This window comes from Schistocerca serialis, chromosome 5, assembly GCF_023864345.2.
Source record: "Schistocerca serialis cubense isolate TAMUIC-IGC-003099 chromosome 5, iqSchSeri2.2, whole genome shotgun sequence".
Taxonomy (NCBI): Eukaryota; Metazoa; Arthropoda; class Insecta; order Orthoptera; family Acrididae; genus Schistocerca; species Schistocerca serialis.
In genome coordinates this window covers 28,122,081-28,139,913 of record NC_064642.1, presented here as the reverse complement: position 1 = coordinate 28,139,913, position 17,833 = coordinate 28,122,081, and the positions used below count along the sequence as shown (strand labels likewise).

Here is a 17,833-nt window from a genome sequence, read left to right as displayed (position 1 = left end):
AGAGCTGTCTCTGGATTGAAGACCACAACATCAAAACACACGTAAATTGATAATAAAAATGTGTGTAAACATGTAAAAGTAATGAATCTAGAATTTGAACATCACCAGATAAATAGTTTCTCCGAAAATCAATTTTTATTAAGTTTTACATCCAGGTGAATTTCAAGATACAAAGTTGACTTCTTAATAGTATGTGTATTTTGGTATGAAAATTGTACAGCAGTACATTGAGCTTATCCATTACAGATGTTTAAGAACCTGTGACTGTTTATTTAATACAAATACAAAAAAACTGCAACCAGTCACTTTTTTGAAACAGTTATTTATTCCATGAACCTTTCAAACCAATTCAGGCTCATCTTCAGGTTCAAAGACTGGTTTATGGAATAAATAACCATTTTGAAAAACTGACTGGTAGCAGTTTTCTGTGTTTATATTATACAGAAGTGTCCTGTAAAATTACTTTTAACAATTTTACGAATAAGTTAGAATACAGAGGTTACAGCACCATATTCTGTCTAGAAAAGGAGTCTGATGTACCAATTTCAAAAGGATTAATGTAATTTAAATGGGTACAGCAAAGACAGAATGGACAGCTCAGAGGATAAAGACCACATGAAGTTTCATTTAAAACACCATACCAACTACATTTATTATGATATACACAGTTGGCCATCCGAAATGCAACAACAAGAAGGACTGGAGATACCACATCCAAATTGATTTGGGAGATAGCACATTGTACAATGATCATGTGATTGAAAATATGGCTCCATGTGAAGTGAGGAAGATGATAAAATCACTATTGAGTGTAGTTGTCATAACTGGCTATAGCTGCTGCTACACGTTCAGCATTAAATCGAAGAGGCTCTGGATGTGATGTTGGGGTGTAGCAGTGCATGCTGCTTGCACATATTGCCATAGCTGATCTGGTGTAGCAGTGTGTGGCACGTTCTGGACCAGTCGTTCCGCAATCATTGACCAGACATTTTTGATAGGCAAGAGATCTGGAGAACAGGGAGGCCAAGGCAGCAATGCAATCTGATGTGTGCTATAGGTGGTCATGCATTATTGTGTTGCAATGCAGCCATCAGCAAGCTCCGAAGGTATTGGAGGACAACAGGCTCCAACACTTTGTAGATGTAATGCTGGCTGGTTAGCCTAATGGTAATGCGTACTAGGGGGTTGCGGGAGCAGAATCCAATACCACCCCAAACCATAGTACTGGATGCAGGACCAGTATGGTGATGCACAAGGCAACTGTTCAACAGCCTCTCACCATGGTGTCTCCAGGCTCTAATCCGGCCATCATTGTGGCACAGGCAGAATCAGGATTCGTTGGTAGTAACAATGTTCTTCCATTCAGTTGCCCATGTCTGTTGCTCAACACACCATTGCCAGCACAAACACCTGTGGCACTAATTCAGTGGTAAATGCAGCAATGGACGTCTTGTGGACAGTCCACTCTGCAGCAAACAACAGTGAATGGTAAGTGTGGACACTGCATGTTGCACAACAGATCAAAATTGTTGTGATACAGTTCGTGATGTGGCAGAGCGATCCACCACTGCCATGTGCACAACATGCCTGTCATCACATGTAGTGGTGCAATGAGGTGAGGGCAATTGGTCCTGTTGATCCATTGTTCCATTCTGCATCCAGCAATTACAGATCAACATCACAGTTGCTTGGTTCTGTCCAATACGATCACCGACTTCTCTGAAGGATAATCTGCAATCCCTATAAGCAACTATTCTTCCTCAGTTGACCTCCGAAACATGCTAAAAAGGCACTCACTTTTCTCTACTGAATCTGCTTATGCAAAACAACCAAATGACAGAACAATTCCAGTGCATTCACATGACGATTTGTTCACTCTTTATATAGCACTTCTATGTGGTGCTACTGGCACCTGTGCAGTGCACCTCCACCAAAATGCTAATCGTGTGCATCTCTCGTTTCCACAAACACATGTTGCATTTTCACCTGATTTGTATGCTTATTTCAGGATGCTGAATTTTGGGTGGCCAGCAATGTATAAACAAAATTTAAATGAAATGTCCCTTACAGAAAGACTCACAATAGGAAAAATTAGAGTGTCAATGAAATTTCAATTGGGAAAGTTACCACAAATTTAGTGTGCCAAGAGCGTACTTTTAGAACACGGGGGCAGGTGCACTGGCAGTTTAGAAATGGTTGTTCCATTTCTTGGCATGCACTAAGACTATATAATCAAACCTGCAGAAACCTCATGGCTCAGTCATTTTGTCAACTGTGTGTGTAACAGTCAGTCAACAAGACAGTACCAGAGTTTCATGACGGTTTACATTGTACAGTTAGTACTCGTAGCTACCATGAACATGTGCCTCAAATGGTTGTCTGCATACAAGATCTGAGAGAGCAAGGTTTCAGTTGATTTGGACTGTTTAAAATTTAACATTTGGTCTCATAGATTTTTGTGCACTACCTATATTCTAAACCAGTGCAACAAGTGGAGTGTGTGCACACATGCACGCCCCCCCAACCCCTCCCCCCCCCCCCCTCCCCCAAACACACATGCGTTTCGCAACAGAGGTTAAAAAAGGGCCTTTGCATACCATCACTTTTTAGGGTTCTGTACCTCAACCAATATATAAGATGAAACCCTTACAGGATCACTTTTCAATTAATTCATTTTTCCCAGCCAAAAAATCAAATATAAATGAAACCTATTGAGAGAAGCAAAGCAATTTTGTTGAGTTTTTAACACACAATAAACAAAACAAAATCGGTAAATACTTATCTGTGAGCCAAGTAAATTCGCTATGAGTTTGCATTTGTGTAGGCAGGATTGGGCACTTAATTCTGTCACTGATGTACACTTCCAAAAATACATCTGCCACAGGGTTAAAAAAAAACTAAAAGCGTGATCTATTGGTTATTTGGTGCGCTACAAAGCTGACATTGCCATACTCATTCTTTAGTGTATTACAATATCACTAAGGTAAAAATCAGAACTAAGCATATTCCTTAAACTTTAAATTATGGTATCTTTTTCCCCATGATCTGATTTTGATCATAAAAAAACTGTTTTTTTTTTTTTGTTTTTTTTTAAAAAAAGCCCAAGCTATGCTCATGTTACCTGTGAAAACCCAATGAAAATCTGTAGATAGTTTTGGAGATTAGTATGTTCAAATAGACAGATGGGGCAATTTTAGATAAAACTTTAAATCATAATGTTTTTCCCGTGATCTGATTCTGATGAAATAAAACATGTTGTTGCCCCATGCTACACTCGAGTTACCGGTGAAAACACCATTAAAATTTGTGTAATAGGTCTGGAGATTTGTGTGTTCAAACAGACATGATGATTTTATAATTTTATTATTGCTGTTTGTTGTTGTGGTCTTCAGTCCTGAGACTGGTTTGATGCAACTCTCCATGTTACCCTATCCTGTGCAAGCTTCTTCATCTCCCAGTACTTACTGCAACCCACACCCTTCTGAATCTGCTTAGTGTATTCATCTCTTGGTCTCCCTCTACGATTTTTACCCTCCATGCTGCCCTCCAATGCTAAATTTGTGATCCCTTGATGCCTCAGAACATGTCCTACTAACTGGTCCCTTCTTTTTGTCAAGTCGTGTCACATACTCCTCTTCTCCCCAATTCTATTCAATACTTTATCATTAGTTATGTGATCTACCCATCTAATCTTCAGCATTCTTCTGTAGCACCACATTTCGAAAGCTTCTATTCTCTTCTTGTCCAAACCATTTATCGTCCATGTTTCACTTCCATACATGGCTACACTCCATGCAAATACTTTCAGAAACGACTTCCTGACACTTAAATCTATACTCGATGTTAACAAATTTCTCTTCTTCAGAAATGCTTTCCTTGCCATTGCCAGTCTACATTTTATAGTCTCTCTCTGACCATCATCAGTTATTTTTCTCCCCAAATAGCAAAACTGATTTACTACTTTCAGTGTCTCATTTCCTCAGCATCACCCGACTTAACTCGACTACATTCCATTATCCTCATTTTGCTTTTGTTGATGTTCATCTTATATCCTCCTTTCAAGACACTGTCCATTCCGTTCAACAGCTCTTCCAAGTCCTTTGCTGTCTCTGATAGAATTAAAATGTCATCAGCGAACCTCAAAAGTTTCATTTCTTCTCCATGGATTTTAATACCTACTCTGAATTTTTCTTTTGTTTCCTTTACTGTTTGCTCAATATACAGATTGAATAACATCGGGGAGAGGCTACAACCCTGTCTCACTCCTTTCCCAACCACTGCTTCCCTTTCATGCCCCTCGACTCTTATAACTGCCATCTGGTTTCTGTACAAATTGTAAATAGCCTTTCGCTCCCTGTATTTTACCCCTGCCACCTTTAGAATTTGAAAGAGAGTATTCCAGTCAACATTGTCAAAAGCTTTCTCTAAGTCTACAAAAGCTTGAAATGTAGGTTTGCCTTTCCTAAATCTTTCTTCTAAGATAAGTTGTAAGGTCAGTATTGCCTCACGTGTACCGACATTTCTACGGAATCCAAACTGATCTTCCCCGAAGTCGGCTTCCACCAGTTTTTCCATTCATCTGTAAAGAATTTGCGTTAGTATTTTGCAGCTGTGACTTATTAAACTGATAGTTCGGTAATTTTCACATCTGTCAACACCTGCTTTCTTTGGGATTGGAATTATTGTATTCTTCTTGAAGTCTGAGGGTATTTCACCTGTCTCATACATCTTGCTCACCAGATGCTAGAGTTTTGTCAGGACTGGCTCTCCCAAGGCCGTCAGTAGTTCTAATGGAATGTTGTCTACTCCGGGGGCCTTGTTTCGACTCAAGTCTTTCAGTGCTCTGTCAAACTCTTCACGCAGTATCATATCTCCTATTTCATCTTCATCTACATCCTCTTCCATTTCCATAATATTGTCCTCAAGTACATCGCCCTTGTATAGACCCTCTATATACTCCTTCTCTCCCTTCTTTGCTTAGAACTGGGTTTCCATCTGAGCTCTTGATATTCATACAAGTGGTTCTCTTTTCTCCAAAGGTCTCTTTAATTTTCCTGTAGGCAGTATCTATCTTATCCCTAGTGAGATAAGCCTCTACATCCTTACATTTGTCCTCTAGCCATCCCTGCTTAGCCATTTTGTACTTCCTGTCGATCTCATTTTTGAGACGTCTGTATTCCTTTTTGCCTGCTTCATTTACTGCATTTTTATATTTTCTCCTTTCATCAATTAAATTCAATATTTCTTCTGTTACCCAAGGAGTTCTACTAGCCCTCGTCTTTTTACCTACTTGATCCTCTGCTGCCTTCACTACTTCATCCCTCAGAGCTACCCAGTCTTCTTCTACTGTACTTCCTTCCCCCATTCCTGTCAATTGTTCCCTTATGCTCTCCCTGAAACTATGTACAATCTCTCGTTCTTTCAGTTTATCCAGGTCCCATCCCCTTAAATTCCCATCTTTTTGCAGTTTCTTCAGTTTTAATCTACAGGTCATAACCAATAGATTGTGGTCAGAGTCCACATCTGCCCCTGGAAATGTCTTACAATTTAAAACCTGGTTCCTAAATCTCTGTCTTACCATTATATAATCTATCTGATACCTTTTAGTATCTCCAGGATTCTTCCATGTGTACAACCTTCTTTTATGATTCTTGAACCAAGTGTTAGCTATGATTAAGTTGTGCTCTGTGCAAAGCTCTACCAGGCGACTTCCTCTTTCATTTCTTAGCCCCAATCCATATTCACCTACTATGTTTCCTTCTCTCCCTTTTCCTACTCTCGAATTCCAGTCACCCATGACTATTAAATTTTCGTCTCCCTTCACTACCTGAATAATTTCTTTTATCTCATCATACATTTCTTCAATTTCTTCATCATCTACAGAGCTAGTTGGCATATAAACTTCTTCTACTATAGTAGGCGTGGGCTTCGTGTCTATCTTGGCCACAATAATGTGTTCATTATTCTGTTTGTAGTAGCTTACCCGTACACCTATTTTTTTATTCATTATTAATCCTACTCCTGCATTACCCCTATTTGATTTTGGGTTTATAACCTTGTATTCACCTGACCAAAAGTCTTGTTCCTCCTGCCACCGAACTTCGCTAATTCCCACTATATCTAACTTTAACCTATCCATTTCCCTTTTTAAATTTTCTGATCTACCTGCCCGGTTAAGGGATCTGACGTTCCACGCTCCGATCCGTAGAATGCCAGTTTTCTTTTTCCTGATACCGAAGTCCTCCTGAGTAGTCCCTGCCCGGAGATCCAAATGGGGGACTATTTTACCTCCGGAATATTTTACCCAAGAGGATGCCATCATCATTTATCCATACAGTAAAGCTGCATGCCCTCGGCAAAAATTACGGCCATAGTTTCCCCTTGCTTTCAGCCATTCGCAGTACCAGCACAGCAAGGCCGTTTTGGTTAATGTTGCAAGGCCAGGTCAGTCAATCATCCAAACTGTTGCCCCTGCAACTACTGAAAAGGCTGCTGCCCCTCTTCAGGAACCACACATTTGTCTGGCCTCTCGACAGATACCCCTCCGTTGTGGTCGTACCTACAGTACGGCCATCTGTATCGCTGAGGCACGCAAGCCTCCCCACCAACGTCAAGGTCCATGGTTCATGGGGAAGTACAGCTTATTACAATCAGTAAACTTTTAATTTTCATAGTAACTTCCTCAGTCCCTCACAGTAGTGAAAGAGAGTTTACTTTTCTGCCATGGCAAACTGAAATGTGGACAAGACGACTGCAAATTGCATGTAACTTTGCTAAGGCTATTTTCATGTTGACAACATCAGTAATTTACAGGCTCTTGTCATGTGGATGAACTTCCACTGCAGGAAAGAACGGTAAAACATGCTGCCCCACAACACCACTTCTATGGTAAAGTGTGTAATTTCTCCTAAATTAAGAAGGCATATACTACCTGATGCCAAGTGAAGGACGAGTTTCAGTCCTGTAGCACATTATGAGTACTGAGATAGCATGAGAAATAGGTAAACATTATAATTATCCGGGCTGTTATGCCGTGGTCGGTTGATGAATTCCGTGTCAATTCCCAACGTTTCGGGATTCATCAACCGACCACGGCATAACAGCCCGGATAATTATAATGGACATGATATTTCCGGCTGTGAAAGTCTACATTTTAGTAAATAGGTAAACAAACAGATCAAAAATATGTCTATGATGAATATTAAATGGAAGGTTGGTGGGACACACAGCCAGGTGAATGGACAGTAGATTGACTTCAAAGACTAATGGTATCACCCACAAACCAGCCATTGTCCAGTTTTTCTTTCTTTTTTCTTTCTCTGGTACTAAGGATTTCCAGTTCAGTAGTTTTGAATTTTGCATGCTAGAACTCACTAATCTTTAACACTTAAGAGTCTGTTGTTAATAGCAAACAATCCCATGTTATCAAATTGTCTCATCCTCTCACTTTCATGATAAGACAGTCCCTTCAATTAGGTCAGCATCTTCTTCACATACAGTATTGTATCATCATAAAGAAATTTCCTACACATTACATCTACACAGAACTTCTAGAAGATGAAAACCAAATTTTGAAAATTCTTTTCCAGTGGGAGTTAGTTAGTTAGTTACAGGTTCCATAGATAATCTGAATGATTTTTTATCAAAACCATGTGGAATGAGTCTGATTACAGGATATGTATACACATTTAGTATTGACATTAATAAACATATTATTTTTTCAGTCTTAATCATGCAACTACACAAGAATTTTTTTTCTTTTTTCCCAATGCTACCAGTTTTTCACTAAAAATTAGTCTGTGGAATGGAAGGAGTTGTCTAGGAAAAGTGATTTTAGGCTAGGTTCAGAACCTGCTTTCCTGCACTACCTGCCAGACATTTTATGGTATTGGCAAAAGATCAAAAATTTTTGTTGCTGCAAGTTGAGCTTGTTTCTGAGCCACTGACAGCTTTAATAATGGGTAATAAAAGTCTTTTTTTTTCCCTGTAGTGTTGTAGGTATGGACATCACTCTTCTTCTAAAATTGTGATGGATTATTTATCATGAATTTCATTAGTAAATATATACGTATTGTATTGGTGCAGTTAAAATGCCTAACTCCTTGAAGAGGTGCCTACATGATAACTGAGGGTGTTATTATTCTTACTGCTCACTTCTGTACACTCAGTACTTAGTTCCTCAATGATTAGTAACCCCAGAAAGTTATTCCATAAGCCATGCTACAGCAACTGTTGGCATGACTCTATTTATTGTACAGAACTGAATACAGCGTGTTCTCTCAAAATTAAGAGAGAGTCCATTTGGAAGGAAGCACTTAATAATTCTTTGGAAAAACATCATTTACAATCTCTTCTGTTCCTCTCTCTCTCTAGTGGGATATATTACAACACTAGTATCATTTGCAAAAAATACCAATTCTGCTTGATGAATTAAGGATGGTCATACACATGCATAAGGAATAGGAATGGACCCAAAATTGAACCTTCTGGGATTCCTTCCATTAATTCTCCCTAGTCACTAAAATGTTCTTTCCTCTCAACATTGGATTACTAAGTATTAATTTTTGCTTTCTGTTTATTAGCTATGATTCAAACCAGTTGTGTGTAAAGCCATCAATTCCATAATACTTAAGTTTTTCTACCAGAGTAGTATGATGTTCTCAACCGTACGCCTCGGAAAGGTAACATAAATTACCAAGTGGTGATAATTTATTATTTATTTACACATTACACCTGAATCACTTTTTCTAGTCCAGTAAAACATCCAAGCATCAGCTGGTGTCAGTAAATTAACTTTCTGATTTCATCTCCCCTATGAAGTGAGGTTCAGTACTTTGGAAATATTCTTACCCACACTACTTAATTGATTCAAAATTACTTTTTCTTAATTACATGTGTTATAGTAAAAAGTGTACAAAGTGGTCACTCATGGAAGATTATTCTGTTCCAACATTTTGGAGACTTGGAATGGCTTGAACACTTCCAAATGTGTCAAGGCATACTCATATTCTTGCACACAGACTTAGAAAATGTTTTGTCACTAGCCACTGATAGTGTATGAGATCCTTTGCTGTGAAAACAGAGTGTCACAGTGTATGAGAGCCTTTGCTGTGAAAACAGTGTCACCATAACATTTTACAAATTAACCATCTACTTTGTATAGAGTGTACAGGTGTTTTGATTTTTCTAATGCAGTAAATATATCCTCATTTATGTATCTCTTTCCATCTAATAAATATAAATTAATGTTCTTCTCTTCAGTTTAATAAAAGCAATCAATAATTTGCTGCAATTTGGAATACTCCTTTTCCATCACCACACCCAAAATCACTTACACACATGAATCAACAGAGTACAGCTCAAGCAAATGTGGACTGACATGCCACTGATACTGCCACCAATTGCTCTAGCTTTTGTGTTGTTACTTAACCCCTTTATTGCTTGATATGAAATATATTGTCCCAAGTTCAGCTGAAACAAGTCCACAAGAAAATTCAGTGTAAATCCCTAACCTAAAGATGGGAAATGTTAACGAAACTTCCATTAACACTGTTAAGGCAACTAAACTCTAAGTCCAACAATGTATGCCAGTCCAAGGTACACTATGCAGTGATTCAGTAGCTGACGTAAAGTTTAAACAGTGCAACAATGTTCACGTTTATAAGATAGCCATGTGTTACAATGTTCTTCTCCAGACATTCAAAAAAAAATCTGTCTGGGATATAGGACTAGTAGTCCTCAAAACTATGGATTCAACATTAATACTGAATTATTTAAATTATTTTTACATGTCATCCCTTTCCCACCTACTGCCCTACCCCTAGGTGTGATGAGACTGCCTCCAGCCAACCTAACAACCCTGAAGAGTAGTCCTTCACTTTATATTTTTCCATTTCATTCACTACGTGCCTAAAAGTCCACTTGTATTACTATTTTTTTTTTTTTTAAATGTAAAGTGAACAAATAATGATTCTTCTGCAGCCAATGACAAAATTATTAAATGAAATGGAGTTTTAACAGATCGTATACTATATGATGATATGACATACCTGATTGCACACTTTTGTGGGTAATGGTTAGTCAATTGTACTTAATTGGTTTTTAAAATATATTATGTGGTACTATTTGATTGGGCTATTTTTGAAGTTTCATTTATATTGTTCTTCTATGTATTGAAAATAGTAAAATACTTGATACTGGCCAAACATGACATACAAAAAATAAAAAAAATAATTGAAAAATATAGTATAGCAGCATAAATGGTTTCAGGAACAAAAAATGGTTTATTATGCCCATATTTTCAACAGCTGTATAATTTCTGTAGCCCAAGATATTGTGGCGTAACATATCACATGGGGAAAGTGATATGTGTTATCCTATGTCTTTCTCTAATAGTGTAAATCAAACAATGGAAAATCCAGGATGGAATTGATATATTGTTACATTCTAATAGTATAAGTGTTTTCAAGTTAGTTACTTAGTTGTGACCCACATATTATGCATGGAATTGTCATTTATTTTGTGCATCTGCTTGGGTTTGGATGGGTACAGGATATCTGCAAGATGGGGGTATAAGCACAGTCTTTCTGCAGGTTGTGGCATGCTTGTAAATGATATGTAACTGAAGTGTTCTGAATTGTAAATACAAAATACAGTATACACATCTCTCAAGAGGAAGTGGATGTCATTTCATAGATGTCAGTTTTGCCAGAATGATATTTCCACTAGTGCAGTAAAAATTGACTGGTGATGGTATCTGCATCTATGAAACAACTTCATTGTCATTCTGCCAGTGGACTGCCAAACATTAAGGTAAACAAAAATCAGTAAACAAAAGCGACTGAAAAATTCTTGGCCTAGCTCACTGATACACGACATAGAGCATTTTAGTAATTAAGAGCAAATTTACCTGTCTTACTGCTACAATTTTCAAATTCCTCGTGCCTTCTTTTATAGGTTAGTCATTCACTATGAAGACACTTTAGCACCGATATCACATTTTCAGAATGAAAGCTCCAGTTACACTATAATGTCTTAATTTTAATAGTTAAAATTATTTCTTTTAAATAAAATATCTAGTGCAGAGCATTACACTTTTACAGTCTATTAGCCATCCCTGTCTTTTGTAGCATAAACCATCACATTAACCATGACAATTTTTCTTTTCGAGTCACCAGTCTTCTGACTGGTTCAATGCAGACAGCAAAATTTTAAAATTGGCATGTCTTTTAATTTAAATAAAATCTGCTTGTGTCTGTGTACGTGCGGATGGATATGAGTGTGTGTGCGAATGTATACCTGTCCTTTTTTCCCCCTAAGGTAAGTCTTTCCGCTCCCAGGATTGGAATGACTCCTTGCCCTCTCCCTTAAAACCCACATCCTTTCGACTTTCCCTCTCCTTCCCTCTTTCCTGATGAGGCAACAGTTTGTTGCGAAAGCTTGAATTTTGTGTGTATGTTTGTGTTTGTTTGTGTGTCTATCGACGTGCCAGCACTTTCGTTTGGTAAGTCACATCATCTTTGTTTTTAGGTAAATAAAATAATCATTTTGACATACCTTTCCAAGTGGGGGATGCACATCAAAGAAAAATGTCCTATTAATGTACCAGCTTCCCATTTTTCCAAAGTGTGTTTCATCCCAGCTGAAACACAACAATAACAAAAAATGAACATTTAGAAGCATATGTATTTCCAATAGTAAACACATGTATCAAAGTTTTCTATTTGACACAGTAACTATGAAACAATATTGGTAACATCTGCCATGGTGACATGGAGTAACACCAAGTGAACAATACATAGATAACACTTAGTGTCTTTTGCAAAATTAAAATTTTTTAAATGACCATTTTTGGATATCAAACATTCGTTTTCAAGTATGAATTAGTGGTGAAACCACTACTTTATAGATATATGATGATGTAAACAATTTAGGGGTAGAGAAGACAACTGACTGAATAGTACAAGCATTGAGCTATTGTTAGGCAGTAGCTTTCAGAACAGTGCAATGAGCTAGAGTGCAAATACACATACCCAAAAACACACTCACATACACAATTATATATGATGAAGCGATGTTTCCATCACTAACTAAAATTTAAAAAGGGATGCTTGACATTTAACAGCATTGTGGTTGGTAGCCCTGCACCAGGCGAGACATGCGATTTTTGTGCTCTCATACAAATACGTGATTTAGTCTGAAATAAAACTCAGTTTAATACTGATAACTAATTAAATATGTGTATTGGTGTGTTCTTTGAGCTCACCTTCACAGGTTTCACTTTTCTTGGCGTATTATTCCAGAAAATGCGAAAAGATCATAAAGTAGGGTTACAGTCATATTTTTGTTTACATTTTGGCACAGTAAACTTAAAGAATCTCATTTAATTGTTCTTTTTTCTTTCCAGTAAGTTAAGTACAGCACATCCCTTCATTGTTTTAATTCTTATTTGCAAAATGCAGCATAAATTTTAATTTGTTGTGTCTAGAAACTTTGCACATTGCAGCTTTGTTTACATACAGTTGCAAGTAGGCTTAATTTTCGTAAACGTGTTTTCTTGTTTCTCTGTAATTTAACTGATCATTCTCACTAAAGTATAATTTTTACTAAGAGTGAAAAGTGGGTTGTGTGTAATGGCATGGGAACCGGAGAAATGAAATCAAGCAATGTTGATGCTGCTGAACTGTTGACCAAACTATGATCAGTCCTACCTGGTAAGGATCCCACACCGTACAGCAATATTCCAGCAGAGGACGGACAAGTGTAACGCAGGCTGGCTCTTTAGTGGGTTTGTTGCATCTTCTAAGTGTTCTGCCAACAAAGCGCAGTCTTTGTTTCGCCTTCCCCACAATATTATCTATGTGGTCTTTCCAATTTAAGTTGCTCATAATGTAATTCCTAGGTATTTAGTTGAACTGACAGCCCTTAGATTTGTGCGATTTAACGTATACCCAAAATTTATAAGATTTCTTTTAGTAACCATGTGGATGACCTCGCACTTTTTTTGGTTTAGTGCCAACTGCCACTTTTCGCACCATACAGAAATTCTCTCTAGATCATTTTGTAATTGGAATTGATTGTCTGATGATTTTACTAGATGGTAAATTACAGAATCATCTGCAAAAAAATCTAAGGGGGCTGCTCAGATTATCACCTAGATCATTTACGGAAATCAGGAACAGCAGAGGGCCTATGACACTATCTTGTGGAACACCAGATATCACTTCTGTTCCACTTGATGATGTACCGTCTATCACTATGAACTGTGATCTCCCTGAGAGGAAATCAAGAATCTAGTCACACAACTGAGACGATACTCCATATGCAGGCAGTTTGATTAATAGTCGCTTGTGAGGAACGGTATCAAAAGCCTTCTGGAAATCAAGGAATATGGAATCAATCTGAGATCCCTAGTCAACTGCACTCATTACTTCATGGGAATAAAGAGCTAGCTGTTTTTCACAAGAATGATATTTTCGGAATCCATGTTGATTATGTATCAATAAGCCATATTCTTCAAGGTGATTCATTGATAAACTTTTCAATGTCCCCCTCCCCCCCCATAGGTAGAAGTCAAGAGGTGGAAGGTCTGGAGACCATGGTGGGTACTCAACAGCTCGTCTTTGACCCATCCACCGTCCAGGTAGATTTTCATTCAAGTAGGCCCTAAGATCTCTGTGGTAGTGAGGCGGAGCGCCATCTTGTTGAAGGAAAAATCTTTCATTTTCAAACACCTCTGAGATGGCAGGTAACACTGATGTTCCAACACATGAAAAAACACCTCTGCAGTTACAGTACCTTCAGAGAAGAATGGGCCAATCAAACCATGTGTTGACAGACCACACCACAGATTAACATCCAGTAGATTAACATGTTTGTCCACGTTAAAGTGAGGATTTTCAGGAGCCCGGTACATGCAGGTGTGGCAGTTTACAGTACTGTTCAGTTTGAATTGTGCCCCATCAGACCAGATAGCCATCCCCGTAGCCATTCATGACTGAGTAAGGTGGTGCAGTGGTTAGCACACTGGACTTGTATTTGGGAGGACCCTGGTTCTACATCTACATCTACGTGATTACTCTGCTATTCACAATAAAGTGCCTGGCAGATGGTTCAATGAACCACCTTCAAACTGTCTCTACTGATCCACTCTTGAACGGTGCATGGGAAAAACGAGCAATTAAATTTTTCTGTGCGAGCCATGGTTTCTATTATTTTATTGTGATAATCATTTCTCCCTATGTAGGTGGGTTCCAACAGAATGTTTTCGCAATCGTAGGAGAAAACTGGTGATTGAAATTTCATGAGAAGATCCCATCACAATGAAAAACACCCTTGTTTTAATGATTGCCACTCCGATTCAGGTATCATGTCTGTGGCACTATCTCCCCTATTACACGATAATACAAAATGAGCTGTCCTTCTTTGTACTTTTTCTATGTCATCCGTCCCACCTGATGTCGATCCCACACCTCACAGCAATACTCCAGACTAGAGCGGACATGTGTGGTGTAAGCAATCTCTTTAGTAGACCTGTTGCACCTTCTGAGTGTTCTGCCAATGAATTGCAGTCTTTGGTTTGCTCTGCCCACAACATTATCTATGTGACTGTTCCAATTTAGGTTATTTGTAATTGTGGTAATTGTAATTCCTAAGTATTTAGTTGAATTTACAGCCTTCAGATTTGTGTGACTTATCATGTAATCGAAATTTAGCGGATTTCTTTTAGTACCCATGTGAATAACTTTACTCTTTTTTTTATTCAGGGTGAATTGCCACTTTTCGCACCATACAGATATCTTATCTAAATCTTTTGCAATTCGTTTTGGTCATCTGATGACTTTACAAGATGGTAAATGACAGCATCACCTGCAAACAATCTAAGACGGCTACTCAAATTGTCTCCTGTGTCATTACTATAGTCAGGAACAATAGAGAGCCTATAACACTTCCTTGGGGAACGCCAGATATTACTTCTGTTTTACTCGATGACTTTCTGTCTATTACTATGAACTGTGACCTTTCTGACATGAAATCACGAAACCAGTCGCACAACTGAGGCGATATTCCATAGGTACGCAGTTTGGTTAGAAGGCACTTGTGAGGAACGGTGTTGAAAGCCTTCTGGAAATCTAAAAATATGGAATCAATTTGACATCCCCTGTCGATAGCACTCAGTACTTCATGCGTATAAAGAACTAGTTGTGTTTCGCAAGAACGATATTTTCTGAATCCGTGCTGACTATGTGTCAATAAATTGTTTTCTTCAAGGTACTTCATAATGTTCAAATACAGTGTACGTTCGAAAACCCTACTGCAAATCGATGTTAGTGATATGGGCCTGTAATTCAGCAGATTACTCCTACTTCTCTTTTTGGGTGTTGGTGTGACTTGAGAAATTTTCCAGTCTTTATGTACAGATCTTTCTGTGTGGGAGCGGTTGTATATAATTACTAAATATGGAGCTATTTTATGAGTGTACTCTGAGAGGAAGCTGACTAGTATACAATCTGGACTGGAGGTCTTGGATTTATTAAGTGATTTAAGCTGCTTTGTTACACCAAGGACATCTACTTCTATGTTTCTCATCTTGGCAGTTGTTCTTGATTGGAATTCAGGAATAATTACTTTGTCTTTCTTGGTGAAGGAGTTTCAGGAAACCACGTTTAATAACTCTGCTTTAGTGGTACTGTCATCAGTGACTTCACCGTTGTTATCGCGCATTGAAGGTATTGATTGTATCTTGCCACTGGTGTGCTTTATGTATGACCAGAATCTCTTTGGGTTTCCTGCCAGATTTCGAGACAGAATTTCATCATGGAAATTATTAAAAGCATCTCGCATTGAAGTACGCGCTATATTTTGAACTTCTGCAAAACTTTGCCAATCTTGGGGATTTTTGCATTCTTTTAAATTTGACATGTTTTTTTCGGTGTTTCTGCAACAGTGATCTGACCTGTTTTGTGTACCATGGGGGATCAGTACCATCACTTATTAATTTATGTGGTATATATCTCTCAACTGTTGTTGATACTATCTCTCTGAAATCATTCCACACCTTTTCTAAGCTTACATGATCAGATCGGAAGGAGTGACGACAGTCTCTTAAAAAGGCATTAAGAGCATTTTTATCAGTTTTTTTTAAATAGATATACTTTGCATTTCTTTTTGATAGTTGTAGGCGTTACAGTATTCAGCCTAGAAGCAACTTCCTTGTGGTTGCTAATCCCTGCATTCACTACAATACTCACTATTTGTCCAGGATTATTTGTTGCTAAGAGGTCAAGTATGCTTTTGCAACCATTTACACTTTGAGTGGACCCATGAAATAATTGTTCAAAATAATTTTCTGAGAAAGCATTCAGTACAATTTCAGAAGACTTTTATGCCTGCTGTCGGCTTTAAACATAAATTTTTACAGCATATTGAGGGTAGATTGAAGTCACCACCAACTATAATTGTATGAGTGGGATACCTATTTGAAATGAGACTCAAGTTTTCTTTGAACTGTTTGGCAACTATATCTTCTGAGTCAGGGGTCGGTAAAACACTTCAATTAATAGTTTTGTTCGATTGTCAAGTACAGCCTCTGCCCATACTATCTTGCAGGAACTATATCTACTTCAATTTCACTACAAGGAAAATTACTTCTGACACCAATAAATACTCCACCACCAACTGTATTTGATCTATCCTTTCTGAACACTGTTAGATCGTTTGAAAAAATTTCAGCTGAACTTATTTCTGGCTTTAGCCAGCTTTCTGTACCTATAACTATTTGAGCTTCAGTGCTTTCTATTAGGGCTTGGAGCTCTGGTTCTTTCCCAACAAAAATTTACAACTACAATACTGATCATTTGTACAACTACCTTACTGAGTTTTACCTCCCCCTTTTAGACGGACACCCTTTCTGTGGTTCCCTGAGACCATCTGAGCTAAAAAACTGCCCAGTGCCATCCACACATCCCCTAGCCACCCAAAACCAGAGAGAATCTCCTCCGATACAAAGTGACACACATCATTGGTACCGACGTGAGTCACCACCTGCAGTTGGCTGCATCCTGTACTCTTCATGACATCCGGAAGCACTCTTTCCTCATCCAAAAGGGCTGTCACCGGTATGCATACAGAATGCACACAGGCTTCCTTCCCCTCCTTGGCAGCCGTGTTCCTAAGGGGCCCCATTATGCACCTAACACTGGAGCTCCCAACTGCCAGCAAACGCACCCTCTGTGAATGCCCAGACCTTGCAGGCCAAAAAGCTTCCTCTGGAACAGAGTGGACAACTGCATCCGGCATAGAGACATCATCAGCCACAGAATACACCTGAAACCTGTTCGTCAAACAAACCAGGGAGGCCCTACAATCGGCCCTTCAGAAATTTTTTCGCTACCTGCCAGAGTTAAGAATGATTTCCCACTCCACCACGGGTGAGTGGTCAACCTCAGTGCAGGCAGTACCTGGGGTTGCCACAGCAGTGGACCGATCGAGGGACACGTGGAGCATCCTCGAAGTCCCTCCATCCCCACGTCTGACCCCCACAGTGATGCCCCTTGGCAGCAGCCTAAAGTTGTGTGATGGAAGCTAATACATCCTGGAGCTGTGAGCGAAAGGTCGCCAACTCAGCTCACATCTGTGCCCAGCTATCACAGTTCCTATCCATTACTGCAATCACTCCTGTTTAAAGCTTGTAAAAATATGTAACAAACAAATGGTGTACTCAGCTAATTAGCAGCAGGAATTCAAAGTGCTCTCTCACTGACAGTCTATACAACACTGAGCTACATTAACCAAAACAAGTAAAAGCGTATATGATACGAGGGTTGATATAAAG

At 38.6% G+C, this 17,833-nt stretch overlaps 1 protein-coding gene across 4 annotated transcripts in view; it reads right to left on the bottom strand.

Annotated features, from left to right (window-relative positions):
• The window catches only part of LOC126480699 (protein O-mannosyl-transferase 2), a 195,894-nt gene that overhangs the window by 113,755 nt on the left and 64,306 nt on the right, over window positions 1-17,833 (bottom strand). For all 4 annotated transcript variants that reach the window (XM_050103940.1, XM_050103941.1, XM_050103942.1 and 1 more), the window contains one exon: window positions 11,557-11,641. In XM_050103940.1, the coding sequence (XP_049959897.1) occupies window positions 11,557-11,641 (85 nt within the window). The remainder of the gene's footprint in view (window positions 1-11,556; window positions 11,642-17,833) is intronic.